Here is a 19,663-nt window from a genome sequence, read left to right as displayed (position 1 = left end):
AAAGAGATGGTAAAGGAGCTATGCTTGAACTTACAGGGAGCTGCTCACTTCTGATACGCAGTTTCCTTCTTCATTCATTACCTGCCCCTCCTTCTACTACAGTGGACTCTCCAGGGTGAATCACAAAATAAAGGATGAAATGCTGGTCCAGGAACCTTCATTAGGTGACTGCATATGTATCTATGAACCTCTTGTGGTCTTCTTTACTCAATAAGCTCCTTTGTGATTTTTATAAAATTCTTTACTAATTTTAAGTTTCAAATAAAGTGCCCACCAAGTAAATTGGGAGGCTTTCTTTTTGTTAGAAAAGCCTTTTAAAAGACGGTTTCTCACTTACTAAAAGAGGGTAATGGTAAAAGGCTAGTTAGAATACAACCACCATAAAAACTCAGTACTAGGACTCCATAATTTAGAATGTTTGATCTTTAAATGCATTTGGGCTCAAAGCAAAGATACTATCTATAAATAGTTTTCTTAAAAATTTATATAAGGTATATAAGGTATTATATATAAGGTAAAAGCATAAAGGAAACCCCTTTTCAAATATTTTAGCAAATTAATTTGAAAAATATTTATAATTACAGTTAGTTTTCTACTGTCAAAGCTAAAGCAGACAGGCTACTCAATATCCAGCACTTAAATTACTAAAGGTAGTGAGAACAAAGAAAATTACTTTAAAAAATTCTATAATTGAGACTTTCTACTAAATCACATTTAATCCAAGAGTTTTTAGGAAACAAAACTGAGATAAAAACAAAAATGAAGGGGCACCTGGGTGGCTCAGTCGTTAAGCATCTGCCTTCGGCTCAGGTCATGATCTCAGTTCCCGGGATCGAGCCCCACATCAGTCTCCCTGCTTGGCGGGGAGCCTGCTTCTCCCTCTCTCACTCACCTTGCTTGTGTTCCTTCTCTTGCTGTGTCTCTCTCTGTCAAATAAAATCTTAAAAAAAAAAAAAATGAATACTAGAAATAAATGTGGCATTTTAAAAAATCTAACTTTTGCCATATATTCTTATATGTGCTTTTCATGTAATAACTTTGTAATCATCACAAAAACCTATAATAACACATTATCCCAGCATTAAAGATAAGGTCACTGAGATGCAGAGAGTTTCAATAGTTTGCTTAGTCAATGTTGGCACTGGGTTTTATTCAATCTGGAACCCACTGTCTCCTCTGCCATGGAAGAGGACAGAGCTGCAGGTCCCATGAGAAATGAGGGAGACAATTTTAAGTTCCTCTCAAGTCCCTTGACATGTAATCCAGTTTTGTCAGATCCAACAAAGGGGTAAAAGCTTAAAAAAAAAAAACAAAAAAAAACTTTACCTGATCATCTGGAAAACAACTACCTGGTGCTGTAATAATAATTTGAAAAGAAGAACTTTTTTGTTGTTGTTGTTGTTACAAATCTTAATCTCTTTTTTTGATCCTGTGGTAAGTCAACATTTGGGGCAATCACACTTATTGTTTTGACTGGTTGTTTCTGGGACTCTCTATTCCTTGCTATGAACTGCAGTGGTCTTTTTCACTTAGGTAATTTAAGTTGTCATTTTTTGATGAATTTATTTAAAGCTAAAAGCTTTTTCCTTTTCTTCTGTGAATAAAAAAATTATGGTTAAATGCAATGATTCATACAGGACACTCAGAAAACCAGTCAATTTAACAATGAATTGACTGACTATAATGCAGTCTCTTTATGTTTAAAATTAAAGTTTATAACTCTGATATTTATTGCAGGATGTAATTAAAACCATTGTACAGAGTGGTGGCATCAAGCATCTAGTTACCATGGCAACTAGTGAACATGTAATAATGCAGAATGAAGCCCTTGTTGCTCTGGCACTAATAGCAGCTTTAGAGTTGGGTAAGTACCCCAGTGTCAAACTTATTTTCTCCTATTTTTATCTTGGATGAAATGAAGCACAGGAGTGGAATAGAAATCAACAAAACCTTGACTAGAAGCATTTTGCCAGCATGTGTCTGCACCTATAGCTAAGTATATAAGAAATCACATTCTATGGATTGCCACCTCAGCTTTTGCTTTTGGTAACATTTTTAGGTCAATGCTTAACTCTTTTTAGAGTTTGAGTCTTAAATGTTATTTCAAGTTATAGGCACTTAGTAAACACAGAAAATAATTTCATCAGGCCTCGCAGAGAAATGAAACTATATTTAGAATACAGCAGCAAGTTTAGTCTGCTGCCCTTCCAGTGACCCAGACCTTGTCTTCTATCTCTATTACTGACTCTCTCTCTTGCTTATCTCCTTCTATCACCATGGCTTCTGGTGCCCTCTAGTATTGCCTTCATTCTAAATTCTCACCTTCTGTGTGTTTTACATTCAAAATTCCCCAAAAGCAGAGTTCAGTAATTCATTTGGTGTCTTTCTAGCATATAGTATCCCTGTTGGTCAGAATTCTTCTTGAGAAGCTAGTTCATAGTTATCTAGCTTATGGATAGTAACCTTTGTCCCAGGAACCAATCAGTCACACAGCCTGTGGTTAAGGCCTGAGACTGCCTTACACAGAGGAGGACTATAGACTTAGTAGGTCTGTCCTGTCCAGTTCAAAGCCATTTAGGTAAACACTGTTAACTGATGACTTCTTAATTCCCACTGATGATTTAGGTCCATAATTCTCACACAGCAGCAAGTGGACCCACAACCCCTATACCAGGAAGCCAAAAGATAAACATATAAACATGGTATATCTTTCTCTAGTGTCACATTTACTCAGATTTTAGGTATGAAAGATTTGAATTTTTGTCTTACAGGGTTTTGAATTTTAAAGATAAAAGACTCCAAGAAAATGTATGCCTATTCTCAGCGACTTTGGCCTATAGTTAGAAATGCTTTGGAAGTCAGTTCAGGTCCCAGATTAGCCATGACTTCACACATGGTTTGCGTAGAGTCAGCCTAGAAGTCCAGCCATCGTGGGGGGTCAGATAGGGGGAGTTATGATAAAGGGGTGGGAGTCAGTGAGGACACTGAATACTAAACTGGGTTCATGGGCTGATTTTAAGTGGCTTAAAGTGATGGGGCAGTTTCAGAATATGTTTGATGACCCAGCCTGGGATGAATCTGGTTTTGTGCCAGTATCTTCCAAACAAGCTGTAATTTCTCAGCTTCCTGATAGCTAAACATTTGCCTCGGTGTGGTCACCTCACCATACAACTATATAAAATGCGATACCTACATTTTTTTTTTTATTGTTTCCTAGTGTTTCCTAGGCTCCTTGGGCTTAAGATATAAAAATAAGCCCATACTATCTTTTTAATACATAACACATTTTGAAAACCATATTTTTCCAGTCTTGTTTTCTTATACACTGTTTGATATTAAGGAATTACAAATTTTTTGTATGATAATAGTATTAAAGCAACATTTTTAAGTCTTTTTTTTTTTTTAGATAATTGTATATTCACATGCCATTGTAAAAAATAATATAGAGATCCCTTGTATATATTACCCAGTTTCTCCTAGTGGTAACATTTTTCAAAACTATAAATATTTCAGCTATTGATACAACTTACCAGTCTTATTCAGATTTCCCTAGTTTTACTTGTTTTCATTTGTGTGTATGTTAAGTTCTATATAGTTTTAGGACGTGTAGGTTTGTGTATCGACCACCACGGTCAAGATACTAAATAGTTTAACACCACAGGGATCCCTCCATTTATCACCACACTAGTCACCTATCTCCTTCTCCTACCCCTTACCTTGTTTCTCATCCCTGGAAACCACTAATCTGTCCTTCATTTCTAAAATGTTATATATATGGAATCATATAGTATGTGACCTTTTGGGATTGGCTTCCTTAATTCAGCATAATTTCCTAAAGAGATCTGATTTGTTTTGCGTGTCAATTGTTTTTTTATTGCTGAATAGTGTTCCATGGTTTGTACATACCACAGTTTGTTTGACCATTCCTGTCAAAAAACATCTGGGCTTATTCCACTTTGGGGCTTTTAAAAATAAATGCTATAAATATTCATGCGTAGGTTTTGATGTGAGCATAAATTTTCATTTCTTTGGATAAATGCCTTAGGAGTGCAGTTGCTAGGTTGTATGGTAACTATATGTTTAATTTTTAAAGAAACTGTCAAACTGTTTTCCAGAATGGCTATACCATTTTACATTCCCACCAGCACTGTATGAGTGATCTAGTTTTCTCCGCATTTTCACCAAATATTTGGTATTGTCACTATTTTTTATTTTAGCCACCCTGATAGCTGTATAGGGATATCTCATTATGTTTTTTTTTCCATTTTTCTAATGGTAAGCATATGAAAAGATGTTCATCATTATTTGCCATCTGTATATATTCTTTGGTGAAATACCTACGGATAATTTTTGCTCATTTTCTAATTTTTTAACTATTGAGTTGAAAATTCTTTATTCTAGAAGTTTTATAGTTTTACATTTTACACTTAAGTCTGTAATCCACTTTAAGATCTGTATAAAGTGTGTGGTTTAGGTCAACTTTCTTTTTTTTTTTTGCCTGTGGAGGTCTAATTGCCAGTACTGTTTGTTGAAGAGGCTATCTTTTCCTCCACTGAATTGATTCTGTACCTTTGTCAAAAATCATTTGAACATATATGTGTGGGTCTGTTTCTGGGGTTCTCTATTCAGTTCTCTCTCTACCAGTACCACACTCTTGATAACTGTGCTATACAGTGAACCTTAACATCGGGTAGAAGAATTCTTCCCACTTTCTTTCTTTTTTATCAAGATTATTTACCTGTTCTAGGGCCTGTGCTTTCCATATAAATTTTAGTATAAACTTACAGATTTTCTACAGAAAGTCCTCTGGGATTTTGATAGGAATTGCCTTACGAGTTTTCATCTCTTAAAGATATATACTGAGAGGTGCGTGGGTGGCTCAGTTGTTAAGCGTCTGCCTTCGGCTCAGGTCATGATCCCAGGGTCCTGAGATCGAGTTCCGCATCGGACTCCTTGCTCAGCGGGGAGTCCATTTCTCTCTCTCCCTCTGCCCCTGCTTGTGTCCCCTCTCTCACTGTGTCTCTCTCTGTTGAATAAATAAATAAAATCTTAAAAAAAAAAAAAAGATACATACTGAAATACATATGGAAGAAACTGTCATTTTTAGGATTTGCTCCAAAATAATTTGGGATGAATAGGTGAATGAAACTATAGAGATAGATGAAACAAGATTGGCCATAATTTTTTAAGATAATAGTAAATAGTGTATCATTATATAATCTTTTCTGCTTTTGTATATGTTTAACCTTTTCCATAATAAGGATTTTTGAATTGCCTCATATCAAAAGGAATATTTTAATACTAAATTTTAAGCTTAAACTACAATATCTGCTGAAATTTAACTCTTAACAAGGTCTGAATTTAATATTCTATTTGTAGGTCATCGTTATTTATCAGTCCCTTTTTGAGGGTTTTATATGATCAGTTTTTAGAAAAGGAATCAGTGTTTAGCCACATTGCACCAGGTTCATAAACAGTGAACAAAACTGATACTTTGTTTCATATTTTAGGCACTGCCGAGAAAGATCTAGAAAGTGCTAAACTTGTACAGATTTTACACAGACTGCTAGCAGATGAAAGAAGTGCTCCTGAAATCAAATATAATTCCATGGTCCTGATTTGTGCTCTCATGGGATCTGGTAAGCATTTCTTCTAAAATTTGAGGTCTATCAACATGGTTGACATTAAATATAGAATAGTAGTAAATGGTGGCTTTGGGTTTTAAAAGCATTAGAAATTATTCCTGGAGGATATAGGATTACTTTTACTTGAAAATATTCACAAAAGATTCTCACAATAATAATGTAAGTATTATGGGGCACCTGGGAGGGCTCAGTCAGTTGAGCGTCCAACTCTTGATTTCAGCTCAGATCATGATCTTCAAGTCATGAGATCGAGCCCTGCGTTGGGCTCCATGCTCAGCACAGCCTGCTTGAGAGTCTCTCTTTCCTTCCCCCCTGCTCACATACTCTCGCTCTAAAATAAAACTAAAAAACCTTAAAAATAATATCATATAGAAAATAGGCAAAAAAAAAACAATGTTAAAAAATTAATAACTAAGTTTCATCAGCTCTAAAATATTTTATATAAAGAACAAGTTCTGATTTTGTGTATCATGATATTAGGTAAGGAATTTGTTCAAGAAATCATTGGCATATTTTGGCATATATTCCATGGATACTGAAAAGAATGTGTATTCTATGGTTACTGAGTGAAGTGTTCTTGAAATGTCACTTAGATCCTTTTGGTTGTTGGTAATGGAATTGAGTTTGCTATATTCTTAGCAAATAGAATATATTGATAGTCTAATTGTTTTGTCAGTTGTTGAGACAGGGATACTGAAGTCTCCAGTAATAATGGTGGATTTGTCTGTTTCTCCTTTTAGTTCTGTAAGTTTTTGCTTCACATATTTTGCAGCTCTTTTGGTAGATATATACACCTTTTGTATTGCTGTTGTCTTCCTGGTGGATTGACTTTTCTATCATTATGTTCCTCTCTGGTCTGGTAACTTTTTTTCCTCTGAAGTCTACTTTATCTGATATTAATATAGCTGCTTCTACTTTCTTTTGAATAACATTCATGGGATCTTTTCCCACCCTTTTAATCTTAATCTGCTTTATCATTATACTTGGAGTGTAGAGAGCACCTTGTTAGGTCATGTGCTTTAATCCACTCTGTCAGTCTCTTTTAATTGGTATATTTAGACCATTTACATTTAATGTAGGACTGATGTTATGGCTTAAGTCTGCAGTTTCATTTTTTATTTTGTTTCTCGTTCCTGACTTGTTACTGATTGCTTGAGCAGTTATTCCCATTACCCTCCCTCATTTATAATGATCTCAGATATTTCCTCTATATACATTTAGAACCACATTAGACATTGTTACAATTTTTGTTTTCAACCATCTAACATAATTCAGAAAACTCGAGAGAAGGAAAGTCTGTCGTATTTATCTACACCTTTGCTATATGGGTTCTTCCTTCCTGATGTTCCAAGATTCCTTTTTTTAAACATTCCCTTTCTGTTTAGAGAACTTACTTTTAGCCACTCTTTTGGGTTAGGTCTGCTAGTGACAAATTGTTTTCTGTTATTTTAGAATATCTTGGCTTCCCCTTCATTTGTGAAAAATGTTTCTCTGGGTATAGAATTTTGGGTTGACGGTTCTTTTTCTTTCAACATTTGAAAAATGTGCCATTTTCTTCTGGCTCCCATGGTTTCTTAAGAGAAATCCAGTCTTCCAATTCTTTTTTTCCCCTCTTGGTAAGGTGTCACTTCAAGATTTTTTTTGGTCTTTAATTTTCAAGCTTGACTGTGATGTGTCATAGCATGGATTTCTTTGGGTTCATCCTGTTTCAAGTTTGCTCACCTTCTTGAGTAGGTAGGCTTATGTCTTCTGCTAAATTTGGAAAGTTTTTGTAACCATATTTCTTTGGGTACTTTTTCAGCCCCACCCTATTTCTCCTCTCAGGTCTCTAATGGCAGGAATGTGAGATCTTTAGTTATATCCTACAGGGTCCTGAGGTTTTGTTCATTTTTTTCCAGACTATCTCCTCTCTTGTTCAAATTGGGTAATTTCTATTGTCCCGTCTTAAAGTTCACTGATTTCTTCTGTCCCCTCCATTCTGCTGTTGAGCTTATCCACTAACTATAGTTTTGAGTTCTAAAATTCCCATTTGCTACTTCTTTATGTCTTCTGTTTCCTGGCTGAGACTGTTATTGAGGCATTTTTTAATGTAAAATATACATAAAATTTACCATTATAACCATTTTTAAATGTACAGTTCAATGGCAGAGTACTACATTCACACTGCTCTACAACCATCACCACCCTTTTTTTCCCCCAAACTGAAACTCAGTACTCTTTTTTAAAAAGAGTATATATCCATGGAATATATGCCAAAATATGCCAATCACCCATCCCTCCAGCTTTTGGCAGCCACCATTCTATCTTCTGTCTCTCTGAATTTGACTACTTTAGGTACCTCATATAAGTGGAATCATACAATATTCTTTTTTGTGTGGCTTATTTCACTTACCATAAGGTCTCCAGGGCTCATCCAAATAGTAGTGGGTGTCAGAATTTCATTCCTTCTTAAGGCTGAATAATGCCCCATTGTATGTATATATATATCACATTTTGTTTATCCATTCATCCATCAATGGACATTTGGGTTATTGTCACCTTTGGGCTATTGTAAATAATGCCACTGTGAAAATATGGGTGCACAGGTATTTTTTCAGGTCCTGCTTTTAGTCATTTTGGGAATATACATAGAAGTGGAATTGCTGGATCATACAGTAATGGCTACATTTAATTTTTTGAGGAATCACCATACTATTTTCCACAGTAGCTACACCATATTACATTCTACGCCATATTACATTCCTACCAGTAATGCACATGGGTTCCAATTTCTCTACATCCTAACATTTTTTTTTTCTATAGTAGCCATCCTGATGGGTATGAAGTGGTATCTTACTATGCTTTTGATTTGCATTTCCCTAATGATTAGTGATGTAGGGGATCTTTTCATGTGTTCATTGCCCACTTGTATATCTTCTTTGGGGAATGTCTATTCTAAAGTCCTTTGCCCATTTTTTAATCGAGTTATTTTGTGGAGTTGAAAGGGTTCCTTATATTTTGGGGATATTAATCCCTTGTTGGATATATAATTTACATATATTTTCTCCCATTCTGTGGGCTGCCTTTTCAATCTATTGATAGTAATCTTTGGTACACAAAAGTTTCTAATTTTGATAAAGTCCAATGTATCTGTTTTTCCTTGTGTTACCTATGTTTTTGATGCATATCCAAGATATAATTGCTAAATCCAATGTCAGAGTTTTTCCTTTATATTTTAAGAGTCTTATAGTTTTAGCTCTTAAATGTAATTTTTGTACATAAGGGCTTATGGCTCTCCCGTTTTACCAGCACCATTTGTTGAAAAACTGTCCTTATTGAATGTCAAAACTATTTTGACTGTATATATGAGGGTTTATTTCTGGGCTCTCTGTTTTAGTCTGTTGATCTATAGATCTGTCTTTATTTCAGCACCACACTGTTTTGATTATTACAGCTTTAGAGTAGCTTTTGAAATTGGAAAGTATGAGCCCTCCAACTTTGTTCTTTTTTGAGATTGTTTTGACTGTTCAGAGTCTCTTGAGATTCCATCTGAATTTTAGGATGCAGTTTTCTGTTTCTACTAAAAACATTTCTAGTTTTAGACCTCACAGTCTTATTAAAGTAAATATATCAGTTTGAGGAATGTTGATTGCATTAAACTTATTAGACGTCAGTCTTCTCATATAGCAGTCTCCAAGACTTAAGAGCCTGATATTTTCCTGTAATTGAGGTTAAAGAGAGCAAGAAAGCCAGAAAGAGGAAGATCAGATATCTAAAAGGGAAGCCTATTGTCACAGAAATTTGTTGAAGGGATATGAAGTATAACCTGTTTGTTTCATTTGCCACAAAATTAATTTGAAACAGAGCTAAGTTTTTTTGTAAGTCATTGGACTTCATATTTGAACTGATGATAGATAGGGCCAAGGGGTATATAACTGAAACTTGAGATCATACAATGAGCTGTGTTCCATTATAACTCATTACTCTAATCAAACAGACTGTAGAACTTGACATTTATCTATATATAAATATGGCAAGTAAAGTTCCTCTGATTTATTAGGGATATAACACATCTCTAACGAAGACATTTCTAGGCTACTGGTGTGTGTCCAACACTTGTCTTTACGAGTGTCTTAGCATTTCTAGGCTGCTACAGTTTTTCCAGAATTGTTCCTAGTTTTATAACTTGGTATCATCCAGATAAACATTTTAGGTATATGTACTGGATAGATTGTATATTAAGATTAGAACAATCAGAACAGTAGCATATTTGTTATCTTGTTTTTTTTTTTTTGTCTTCCAGAATCTCTACACAAGGAAGTACAGGATTTGGCCTTTCTTGATGTTGTATCCAAACTTTGCAGTCATGAGAACAAAAGTGTTGCCCAACAGGCCTCTCTCACAGAGCAGAGACTTACTGTGGACAGCTGAGAACAGCCCCTCCCTGATACATGGCATTATCCCACCTCTGATTTCCCCTTTGTCCTCCATCCAGCTGCCTCTTCTGCTTCATTTTCTTCCATATCACTTGTGCATGCGTGTAATGTTCCAGTACCAATTGAAGAACTGCTGTAGGTACCTGCCCAATAAGATTTCTAAACCCATAGTTAGTGTGAACATGAATTTGTCAAAAACAAGTCTCCACCCATAACTGTTCTCTTGTATTCCTGTTGCTTGAGCTACATTAAGTAGAATGTGCATGTTGTAGTCCTATGATGATGTAAACTTGGTACTACATAATGACTTGCTCCTCACATTTGGTAAACTGCATAATTAATAATGTACTGGTAGATTAGAAACAAACAAGAATGCAGCAGGATCTGTCTAGCTTATTAAAGATGGAACTGAATAGTAAAAATAGCTCCATTTTTTGGTGCTTGGGAAGCACAGTGACCAAAAAACTGTATGGCTGCTCATTCATTAGTCTTACCTACTAATGTCAAACCCGTGGTACCTAGAGTTAAATAAAATCCAATGCTCTCACTCTTTACCCTATGGTTTCTCCTTCTTCCTAACTATGTAGACTCCTGAAACTGCCAGAAACTTGGCAAGACTTCCCTGAGGCTTTTTAATTTCATATTTAATTGGTTGTCATCATTGAAACCTAACATTGAAATCATTTGTACTTTTCAGCATGAAACTAAGGGGTTGAAGAATCTGTGTTACACTAAGTAACATCTTTTTTGGCCTATATTTCAGAATCTATGTACATTTTGACATCAGCATTGTCCAACACTTGTCTTTAAAAGTTCACCTGGCATTTGTTTTCAACTGAGGAAATTGAGTATAGCTCATTGGAGGGTGGGGTTCTTGGGTTTTTTGGCTATTTTTCATCATTCAGCTTGAAAGCAAGAAGTTTCCTCTGTCATAGTCCTTTTAAATCTTATATTAGAACTAGCAGGACATAGAAAAAAAGATTAAGAAGTTTGTCTATACTAAAGAAAGGAAGGTTATAAAAGCCATAGTAGCCAGTCCAGTTCATTCTGCAGATGGCCTCACACCAGTAGCTGTTTAGAGTTTCCCACCTCCACTTGCCACAGAGAACTGCAATAGATCTGAAAGCTACCAGAAAAAGGTGATGACGCCAAGACTCCAGAGATGAGAAGACCCTGTTGGCGAAATATAGTGTACTCTTCACTGCCACTACGACCACCAAATGGGTTTTTAGAACTTTGAAACACAATCTTTGTAAATTAATCAAAAGATCCCTGTAACCTACGTATCTTGTCCCCATGCACAAGTTTGACAAATACTGGCTGAAAGGTATGATGGGCTCCAATATGGAAGGACTGCAGGACAGTAGAATGGGCTGCCCGGGGTGACAGGAGCTCTTTCCTCTTCAATGGGAGATGCTGCACATATCTGTGGGGTGACTGAAGTTGGACTTTTGACTCTGAAACAGCTATAATTCAAGAAAATTAAAACCTCAGTGGAGGTAAAAAAAAAAAAAAAAAAACTTTGTTCCCTTTGATGTCCAGGAAAGAGACTATTATTGTGAGTGCTTATGCTACACTTACTGTAAGAATGATCTTGTTTATTGTCTTCTTCTGGGCTGGATAGTGGACTGTATTTTATTATAGGTTTTGAAAAACATCTGTAATGTTGAATAGGCTGTCCATATTAATAACTAAATAAATAGTATATGAAACTGTAATGGTTTGTTTGTGTATTTTACTTCTAATTCCAGCTCCTAGAACAGTGATTGCTCATTGTTGGTGCTCAGTAAGTATTTGATGAATTCCCACTTATATAAACTTTTAGACTCCCTAAACTAATCCTAGATAGATTGAAAGAGAAATGAGATTTAGATATTTGTCTGATTTCAGAGAAATTTTTTTTTTTTATGGGATTGGTCCCTATTGAAAAATCATCACACAGAATACCTCAGAATGGAGGTATCCAAAAATTAGAGATTTCAGAGAAGCCATCATCCGGGCCAGCTACCAGCAATCAATTGATACGCTAGGAATTCCCATTTCCAACAAAACAAAGTACATTTCTAATCACCACTTTTTCTGCAGAGAGACCAGAAGGCTTATGCCCTTATGATGACAGATGTCCACCAAACTAGGTGATTTCCTGCTCTGCCATGGCAGGAGGTGGGAGTCTACAGACAATACTACTTGAACTGAGTTCTGGAGGCCACCTTTAAATTAGTTTGCTACCCACTAAGAATGCTTTCTGAGGGAGAGAATGGGAGGAACTGTACAGCATAGCTTTAATTATCACTATGTGTCAGGATTAGAACATAGCTGAAAAGCAAAAAGGCCAAGAATTAGAAGGAAGATGTCTCAGTGAAAGGCACTAAAATGTCTTCCCTCCCTTCTGGGAAAGAAGCCCATTCACTCCTTGGGATCTTGCTAACCAGCCCACAGACTGTAACCTCATTGTGCTCAAAGCAAAATTGATTAAATGCTGGCCCATAATCCAGTGTTTTCAACTTGATAAAACAGGGTTTGTATATGTTATCTGATAACCATAGAGATGTAGACAAAATTTTTTAGTTCTAAAATGATTTTGTCTTAGATGGAACAAAATGCAGCTCTTAGATAAAACCATTTGTGTGAAGTATTCTGAGAAACCCTGCATGTGAAGATTTCAAAAAGAAATGCTCTTTGGTATCATTAGAAAGGTTATCTAATTCTGCTGAATATAAGGGATGAAGATATCTATTACTTAGGTAAGTATTCCCCCTTTGTATTCAGCTGTTACTAGAATCATTAAGTTTAAAAGTCTTAACTCTAGGAAACCATAATATTTGAATTACACAAGTGTCTATTAAAAAGCACTTAATGATAATCTTCATAGCTGTAACCAGGAAAATTGAGGGTTATTTTTTTCACAGATGTGCTCTCTTAATTTACCTACGTACAATACATAATTATATGCCGTGTAGCTTCATATAGATGTTTTATAGGTGTGTCTGACAGATGTGAAAACTATTTTAAGTGTGATTAGTGAAAAGAGTAAGGTCTTTAAATACTGTCTGACCTGAGGTCACATCCTGGTTCTGTTACGTACTGGCTGTGTGACCATCACAGGGTTACTTAAATTCTCTGAGCCTGCTTTCTCATCAATGTGATGAGTTTAATCCTACTTCCCAGATTTTTTGTGGTAACTGAAACTTCTAGAGGCTGAAGGTAAGATTGGATGGAACTATGATACCTGTGACATCTTATGGCATATCCCTCTTCCCCCTGGAGGGTTCCCAGCTAAAGGAACTCAACAGCCAAATGGGAGATATGGTCTATTAATAGTTTGAGGAGCACCCAGTTATTCTCAGTGCAGAATGCATAACCCCTTGCTTCCTACCCATGAAACTGTGATGGCCAAGTCTGCAAAGTAGGCTTTGGAAGCAGGTCCCCACTACAGGACTTCCTCCTCCTGTTCAGACCTCTCTCTAAAGTGGGAGTAACAGTAGTAGTGCAATGATCTTAGCTTTTATTAGTATTATTACTAAGTCAATATAAATAAAGCTGTAACACTACGAGTTTTCCTCAGTATAGAAACAAAACGATCCCTCTTTCCCTTTTCAATGCTGCCCAACTTAACTATATATATACATTTTGTATACATACCTGTTCATGTATGTCTTAACCTTAAATATAAATGGTGTGTGTTTTGCATGAAAGCTTTTGGCAGCTGTGCTCTGAATCCTGATAGAATCCACTTATGATGGCCTATTTATCATTATGCTTCTTGACTAGACAGGCAGAGTCCCTTTATGTTGGAGGTTTCCAAGGGTAAGCTGTTTCTTTTAGGTCATGAATGGTCAGCTACAGTTTTTGAAGTTAAAAAGTAAGCCTCGCATGGAATTTAATGCTCTTTTTTAAATGTAATTTATTCTTTCCTTCTTAGTGGACTTTTAAAAAATCATTATTTTCTTATTCTCACTTTGTTTCTCCCTAGAAAACAAACCAAAACTTTTTAGCCATGACACATTCTAACATTTTAAAAATGGACAGTACATATATACCTATTTGTAGTACTAAATAGAAATTTAGTATGCTGACAGTTGATTTATATATTGACGCCTGTGGTTCTCCTGACATTTGTTCTCAGTCCCTGAAGTCCCATTTATCCAAAGAGAGATGTAGAGCCTCCCACTTACTGAGCAAAATGGAGAATCAGGGTGATGTTAGGAGCAGCGACTATTCTCACAAGCGACTTCACTGTCGCTTTCTCTGGCCCCCAGCATTATCAATGCAGCATTCAAGGAATAAAAACTGGAGCAAACAAGGTGGCTAAAGCATGGAAATGGGGGCTCAAGGGAGGCTTGAATCAAAAAAACAAACTTGGCTTTCACCTTCACCTCTGACCTCTGAACACATTCTTAGAACTTGTCCATGGCTCAGAGATCTGTGGTTTTGCTCATAGGCATGTGTGCAATTTTATTTTACTCTGTTTAGCCCACTTGAGTTAAAACCACATTCAGGTGATATGTGGAACTTGGTTTTTAATTGGTGTTGGTCACATAGAGAATTTTCTGTTTCAGGATTAGGTTTTCAGAAATTTAGCTAAATTTGTTTATCTTCATCAAGGAAGTGTAAAGCCTAATCCTGTCATACTTTGAAACCTGTTAGTTTCAGATTTGGGATTTTTTTTAAGGAAATAATTTTAAAGATCTTTACTAGATCTGTTAAAATAAAAAATTTAAAGCCTTAACACAGACTCCTAGCATACGAACTTTAAATTTAACAACAGATCTTTTAAAAATATATGTACTCTATTTTCACATATAATTGAGAGACATTACTTACTATTGCAGTAGTTACTTTGTTATTTATCAATTCCCAGGAATCCTGAAGAATCTTGAAGGAAAGAAACTCTGGCTGTACCTTCAGATTACTGTCAAAAATAAATTCCTCTGTGAATGCTCACTTTGAATTTTATAACCATATCTACTTTAAAATAGGCCTCCCTTCTACCAAAATAGTGTTTTTCTTGGTTGGTTTTTAAGGGACTGCCATATAAATAGAGCCAAGCATGTAGGGAAGCTGGCTTCGTCCCTGCCTTCACAGAGTCCATGCACTCAGATGAAAAACCCCTTCTCCTTTTAGGACATTTCACAGGACTCTTCCAAGGTCAGCATCACCTTTCACCAGGACCAGAGAAAGCCAGCTTTTGACCTTGTCTTCTCTTCAGGGATATTCTGCTCAGCTTCTTGATTCTCAGTCCCATTCCCATGTCTAGCATAGGCACATCAGATGAATACCTATAATTACATAGAATTTATGAAGGAAGGGAAAGGTTGAATTATACTCTAAGATAATACAAAGGCACGTAGGTTGCAACCCAACACCCGAAGATAAAGAGCTGCCCTAATCAGGGTGAACAATGGGGAGGAAATATTAACCAGAGTGGCTTTTATTTCAGGCCCATCTCTGAAGGAATACAAAATAGTCCCTAATTTCAATTGGGGCCAACTATCAGTATAGAAGTCCTTTACCCCACCTTCCCTTTTTTTTAAGGTTCAGGAATGCAACCCACTCCCCCACTATGCCTTTCCTACAATAACTTCCTTTTTCTTGCAGGTAAGGAAAGTAAGGAGGAGGTATTAATGACTCATATTCCACTCTTATTAACCCACACCACCCAACCCCCAGTGCCCAGAAGTTAGAGGAAGTGACACAGCAGAGTGACCATTGAGCTTCATCGTATCCCATACTAATACCTGTTAAATCCTCTGCTTCCCGCTCCTGCCTCTTGCCCTCTTGTTCCCCTATCAGGGTAGCTGTGAGAGGCAGCGCCTTCCCCTGAGCCATGAGAAGTGGGAGCAAGGTGTGCACTGGCCTAAGCAAAGCATCTGAGGAAAAGATGTTATCCGTGCAGGAGTGTCCGTAACCGGATTGGACAGTCCCTTGCCCTCTAAAACACAGGCTTTGTTAAACCTGGGACTGAGGGCTGATGCTCAGTTTCGGAATAAGGTTCTGGCACGCTCTCCCACAGCAAGTGCCCTGTGTGTGTGCATACCGTGCACAGTTCAAGCACTCGGCCACGTGTAGCTATATCCTCTCCACTTATGTAAGCGTTTGTTCACATGACTAATTATTTCACAAACCTCATTTTTTTTTGCTCAGAAATTATCAATTTTATTTGCCTTTTGCTTCTTTTGTCTCTTTTCACGATACTTGCCTTTTGGCAAGTTCACTTCTTCATAGCCACCAAATAGGTTTTGAGACACAGTTAACATTGGAACAGGAAAGATGAAACAAAAATTCAAATCCGTAAGTGATTCCATGTATTCAAAACATAAGGGGGAAAATATTGTCATGATTTATCTTTAAAAAAAAATTTGTCAGAACTGTATGTAATTTAATAAGATGTTATCCTAAACATTAAATATAACACCAAAAAAAAAAATCCACATTTATAAATTTCAACAAGAAATAACAAAACTAGAGAGACATATAACCCAAACAAACCCAAGACAGTGTTCCTTGATTTGGTCAGAAATCTCTATGAAGCTGGTATGTGCTAACATAGAAATACTGAAAGTAAAGTTCCTACTGATAATAAAGAACATACAGTTGAGTTTTGAGTCTTCATATACTCATCACACCTTTATCCTTTGATCTCAAAAAATTTTGGAATTAGGTTTGTTAAATTTTTTTCATACTTAATGAAAAATTTGAAATGTCTTTTTAAAATTCCTTTTCTACCTAATACTTTTAAATAAACCTAAAAGAAAGGGGTTGATAAAAATTTATATTCTCACTGCAATTTTTAAAACCTTTAATTGTTACCATTGTCTGCTTTTAATTTCCAACTCAGCAGTCTCAATACTGTTGTCATCCTTTTACCCCTGGAAAACTCAAAAAATACTGAAATAGGGGTGCCTGGGTGGCTCAGTCGTCACAAACCTCATTTTTAATGGCCGCATATTCTTCAGTTATAGTAGATGTACCATAATTTACTTAACCATTTTCCCACATTTGAGCACTTAAGACATATTTTGATTCTTGAAAAACAAACCAAATGTGAAGTTGAGAGCATTTGCAGATGCTAGAGTAGTTCCTAGAAATTCTCTGACCTGTCAGTCCCTGCCATTCGACTTTCTGCCTCTAATTCCTCTCGCTTTCTTCTTCAGAGGTCCTTGTCAATTGTTCAGTGACCCTCTTTGCCCCCTCCTGGTTCCACTGGCCCTTTCTTCACCTCCTAGACACTCTTGGCTCCTGCTAATCCCTTCTTCATCTCCTAAGGGCACCCACCGCCCAGGGGAAGAGGGGCCACGAGAGGAGTGGTAACGCCTCCCTCCTGGGCATCCAGGCAGGAGGTCAGGGGCACCCACTTGCCACTGACCACCCCCCCCCTCACCCAGTGTATCAGAGTAGGCCTCCTACAAAGTGGAGGCCCAGAACACACCTTCAAGCCCCCACTGGAGCTGGTGTTTGGCTAATGGGAATCTAATTGCCTCTTAGCACTGTCATCAACTGCTACCAGCACTTCTGCACCTCTTACCAAGCCTGTGAGCCACCACTCTGATTTGTTCCAAGCTGATAAACACTCTCGAGGCACCACTCACGTGGAGAGGGAAGAGAGGGGTGGAGAGCCTCCTCTTCCACAAGAATCCTCATTTCATACTCCTTGGGATTCTATAACCTGACTACCCATTTCTTCCTATAGACTAGAGAGGGCAAACCGGGGGCCCTCATGCATCTTTGTTTCACATGGTATTTTGAAGAAAAAGAAATGGGGGGGGGGATAAGCAGCTGTAAACATTTAAAATTTGGATGATTTTGCATTAAAATCTAGTTTTGTTTTTTTTTAATGGGGAGATCTGGTAACCAGGGACTCTCTATTCCAGGCGGACAGCAGTAGGCGGACCCTACTAGAGTCCCCACCTGGCTCCCCTGCCCTGTTTCCCCAGAAGTCCATTGACCCTGGACGTCCATATGTCTGTGACCCTGTGGAGCCCCCATGTGCAGGCTGTCTGCTTCTGGAGCAGGAGAACGGGCAATGGATTTTTAGGAGGAAAGAAGCAGGAAGACAGGAAAAGCCATGTTTAATGGAGGCCCCAATATTTGACCCAAGGGCATTTTTATGACCCGTGCAAACTTGCATTATTTTTATCCCCTCAAAGACTTGACATTCTGAAGGGTAGTGACAGCTGCAGTCTGACTGACAAGTGTTAGATACCTGGAAATACAGCTGCAGGCCACGCCCAAGCCTGCACCCACTCCGTCGTGCTAACAGGAGGGGGCCGCTGCTGACCTTCCTGTCCCCTCACAGCGCTGGCAGCACACTGTGGTGACTACAGAAACTGATGAAGTCCCTTCTTAGCTGGGTCAGAAATACATCCCTTCTCCTGAAGACAAATTATCCTAACCATCCCCTTTATCCCATGAGTCAGGGGCTTTTATGCAATAGGGGGACCCTGCTAACCCAAAAAGAGAAACACCCTGCTCCTAAATGTTTCATTGACATCATATACCAAAGGGGAGTATGTTTCCCATCTGCCCCAGAGTGAGTAAGCCCCAAAGGCCAGGTAATTCTCTGTGATTCAAACCACCAAGCATCACACAGACCATGAGCTAAGGTATGGCACAGACAGGAACAGCTGTCAAATCTTGTTTTCTCTAGAGTTAGTCGGCTCAGCACCAAAAATCTGCCAGAGCTCCCCACATCTCTGCCATATTAGAAGATGAATAGACTATCAGTAAGAGACCCAAACAAAATGTCTTCAGTTTCTGAGAAATTGAGACAGAGCATGGAAAAGAGGAAGAAGAAATCAGTCACCACTTGGGACCCAGACATGGTTCAAATGTCTATAAAGCCAGGACACATAGGAACGGTGGGCCTGGGCAAGGATCAGATTGTTAGGACCAATAAAATTAAATAAATAAATAAATAAGCAAAAAGACAAAAAAATAAATACTTTAAAAGACACTTTGTCTTTTAAATAGCTATTGTGAGTTATTGACCCAATACCCAGCTCCTCGTTCCTTTTTAACAGAACTCCATTTTTTGTTCAGGGGGACATTGTGCCAAGTTTAAGATACTCCAACTTCCCAGCTTTCTAAGCTTCACCTTCTCCTTTTCTTCCTTTTCCCTGCCTCAAGTGTTGATATGGGCTCCCCAAGTACAGCAGCCCTCTTGCCACCATGAGGTACAAACGTGAGGACGAAGGCCCGTACGCCCAGGAGAGTGGAGCAGAAAGGGGAAGAGCGCCTCGATCCACGGCGGCATCAGAGACCCGGAGGAGAAGCCCCGTACCGAGGGCTCTCAGGCACGCATGAGGCCCACACCTGCTGCTCAAACCCCCAGAGCAAGGTCTTCTGTTACTTGGAGCAGAATGAAATTTTGATTAGCAAGGCTAATCATTAAAGCATCAAAACCTCTGAGGACAGCTTGTTCTGCTCACAAGCCACAACCACAGAACTCATTAAAACAAAGGACAAAGGACTAAAACAACTGGGGCTACCAGCTTTAACTCTCAATGGTCAGAAAAACCCCGAACAGCCTGACTTGCTCATGTCGCAGCGTTCCTCACTACACAAAAATCTGTTGAGCTCTTACTGTGTCCATCAGGCACCGTG

General features: G+C 37.7%; 1 protein-coding gene across 7 annotated transcripts in view; it reads left to right on the top strand.

Annotated features, from left to right (window-relative positions):
* RAP1GDS1 (Rap1 GTPase-GDP dissociation stimulator 1) overlaps positions 1–11,778 on the top strand; it is a 154,886-nt gene extending 143,108 nt beyond the window's left edge. For 6 of the 7 annotated variants that reach the window (XM_031023516.2, XM_006729084.3, XM_006729085.3 and 3 more), the window contains 3 exons: positions 1,738–1,864; positions 5,511–5,639; positions 9,928–11,778. In XM_031023516.2, coding sequence (XP_030879376.1) covers positions 1,738–1,864; positions 5,511–5,639; positions 9,928–10,055 — 384 coding nt within the window. In that variant the 3' untranslated portion in view covers positions 10,056–11,778. The remainder of the gene's footprint in view (positions 1–1,737; positions 1,865–5,510; positions 5,640–9,927) is intronic. The other variant, XR_014142932.1, reaches the window with a different exon arrangement.
* Positions 11,779–19,663: the final 7,885 nt, after the last annotated feature.

This window comes from Leptonychotes weddellii, chromosome 2 (assembly GCF_054177405.1).
Source record: "Leptonychotes weddellii isolate Sample4059 chromosome 2, ASM5417740v2, whole genome shotgun sequence".
NCBI lineage: Eukaryota > Metazoa > Chordata > Mammalia > Carnivora > Phocidae > Leptonychotes > Leptonychotes weddellii.
Note: the sequence above shows the minus strand (reverse complement) of the source record. Positions and strands in the feature narration are given on the sequence as shown.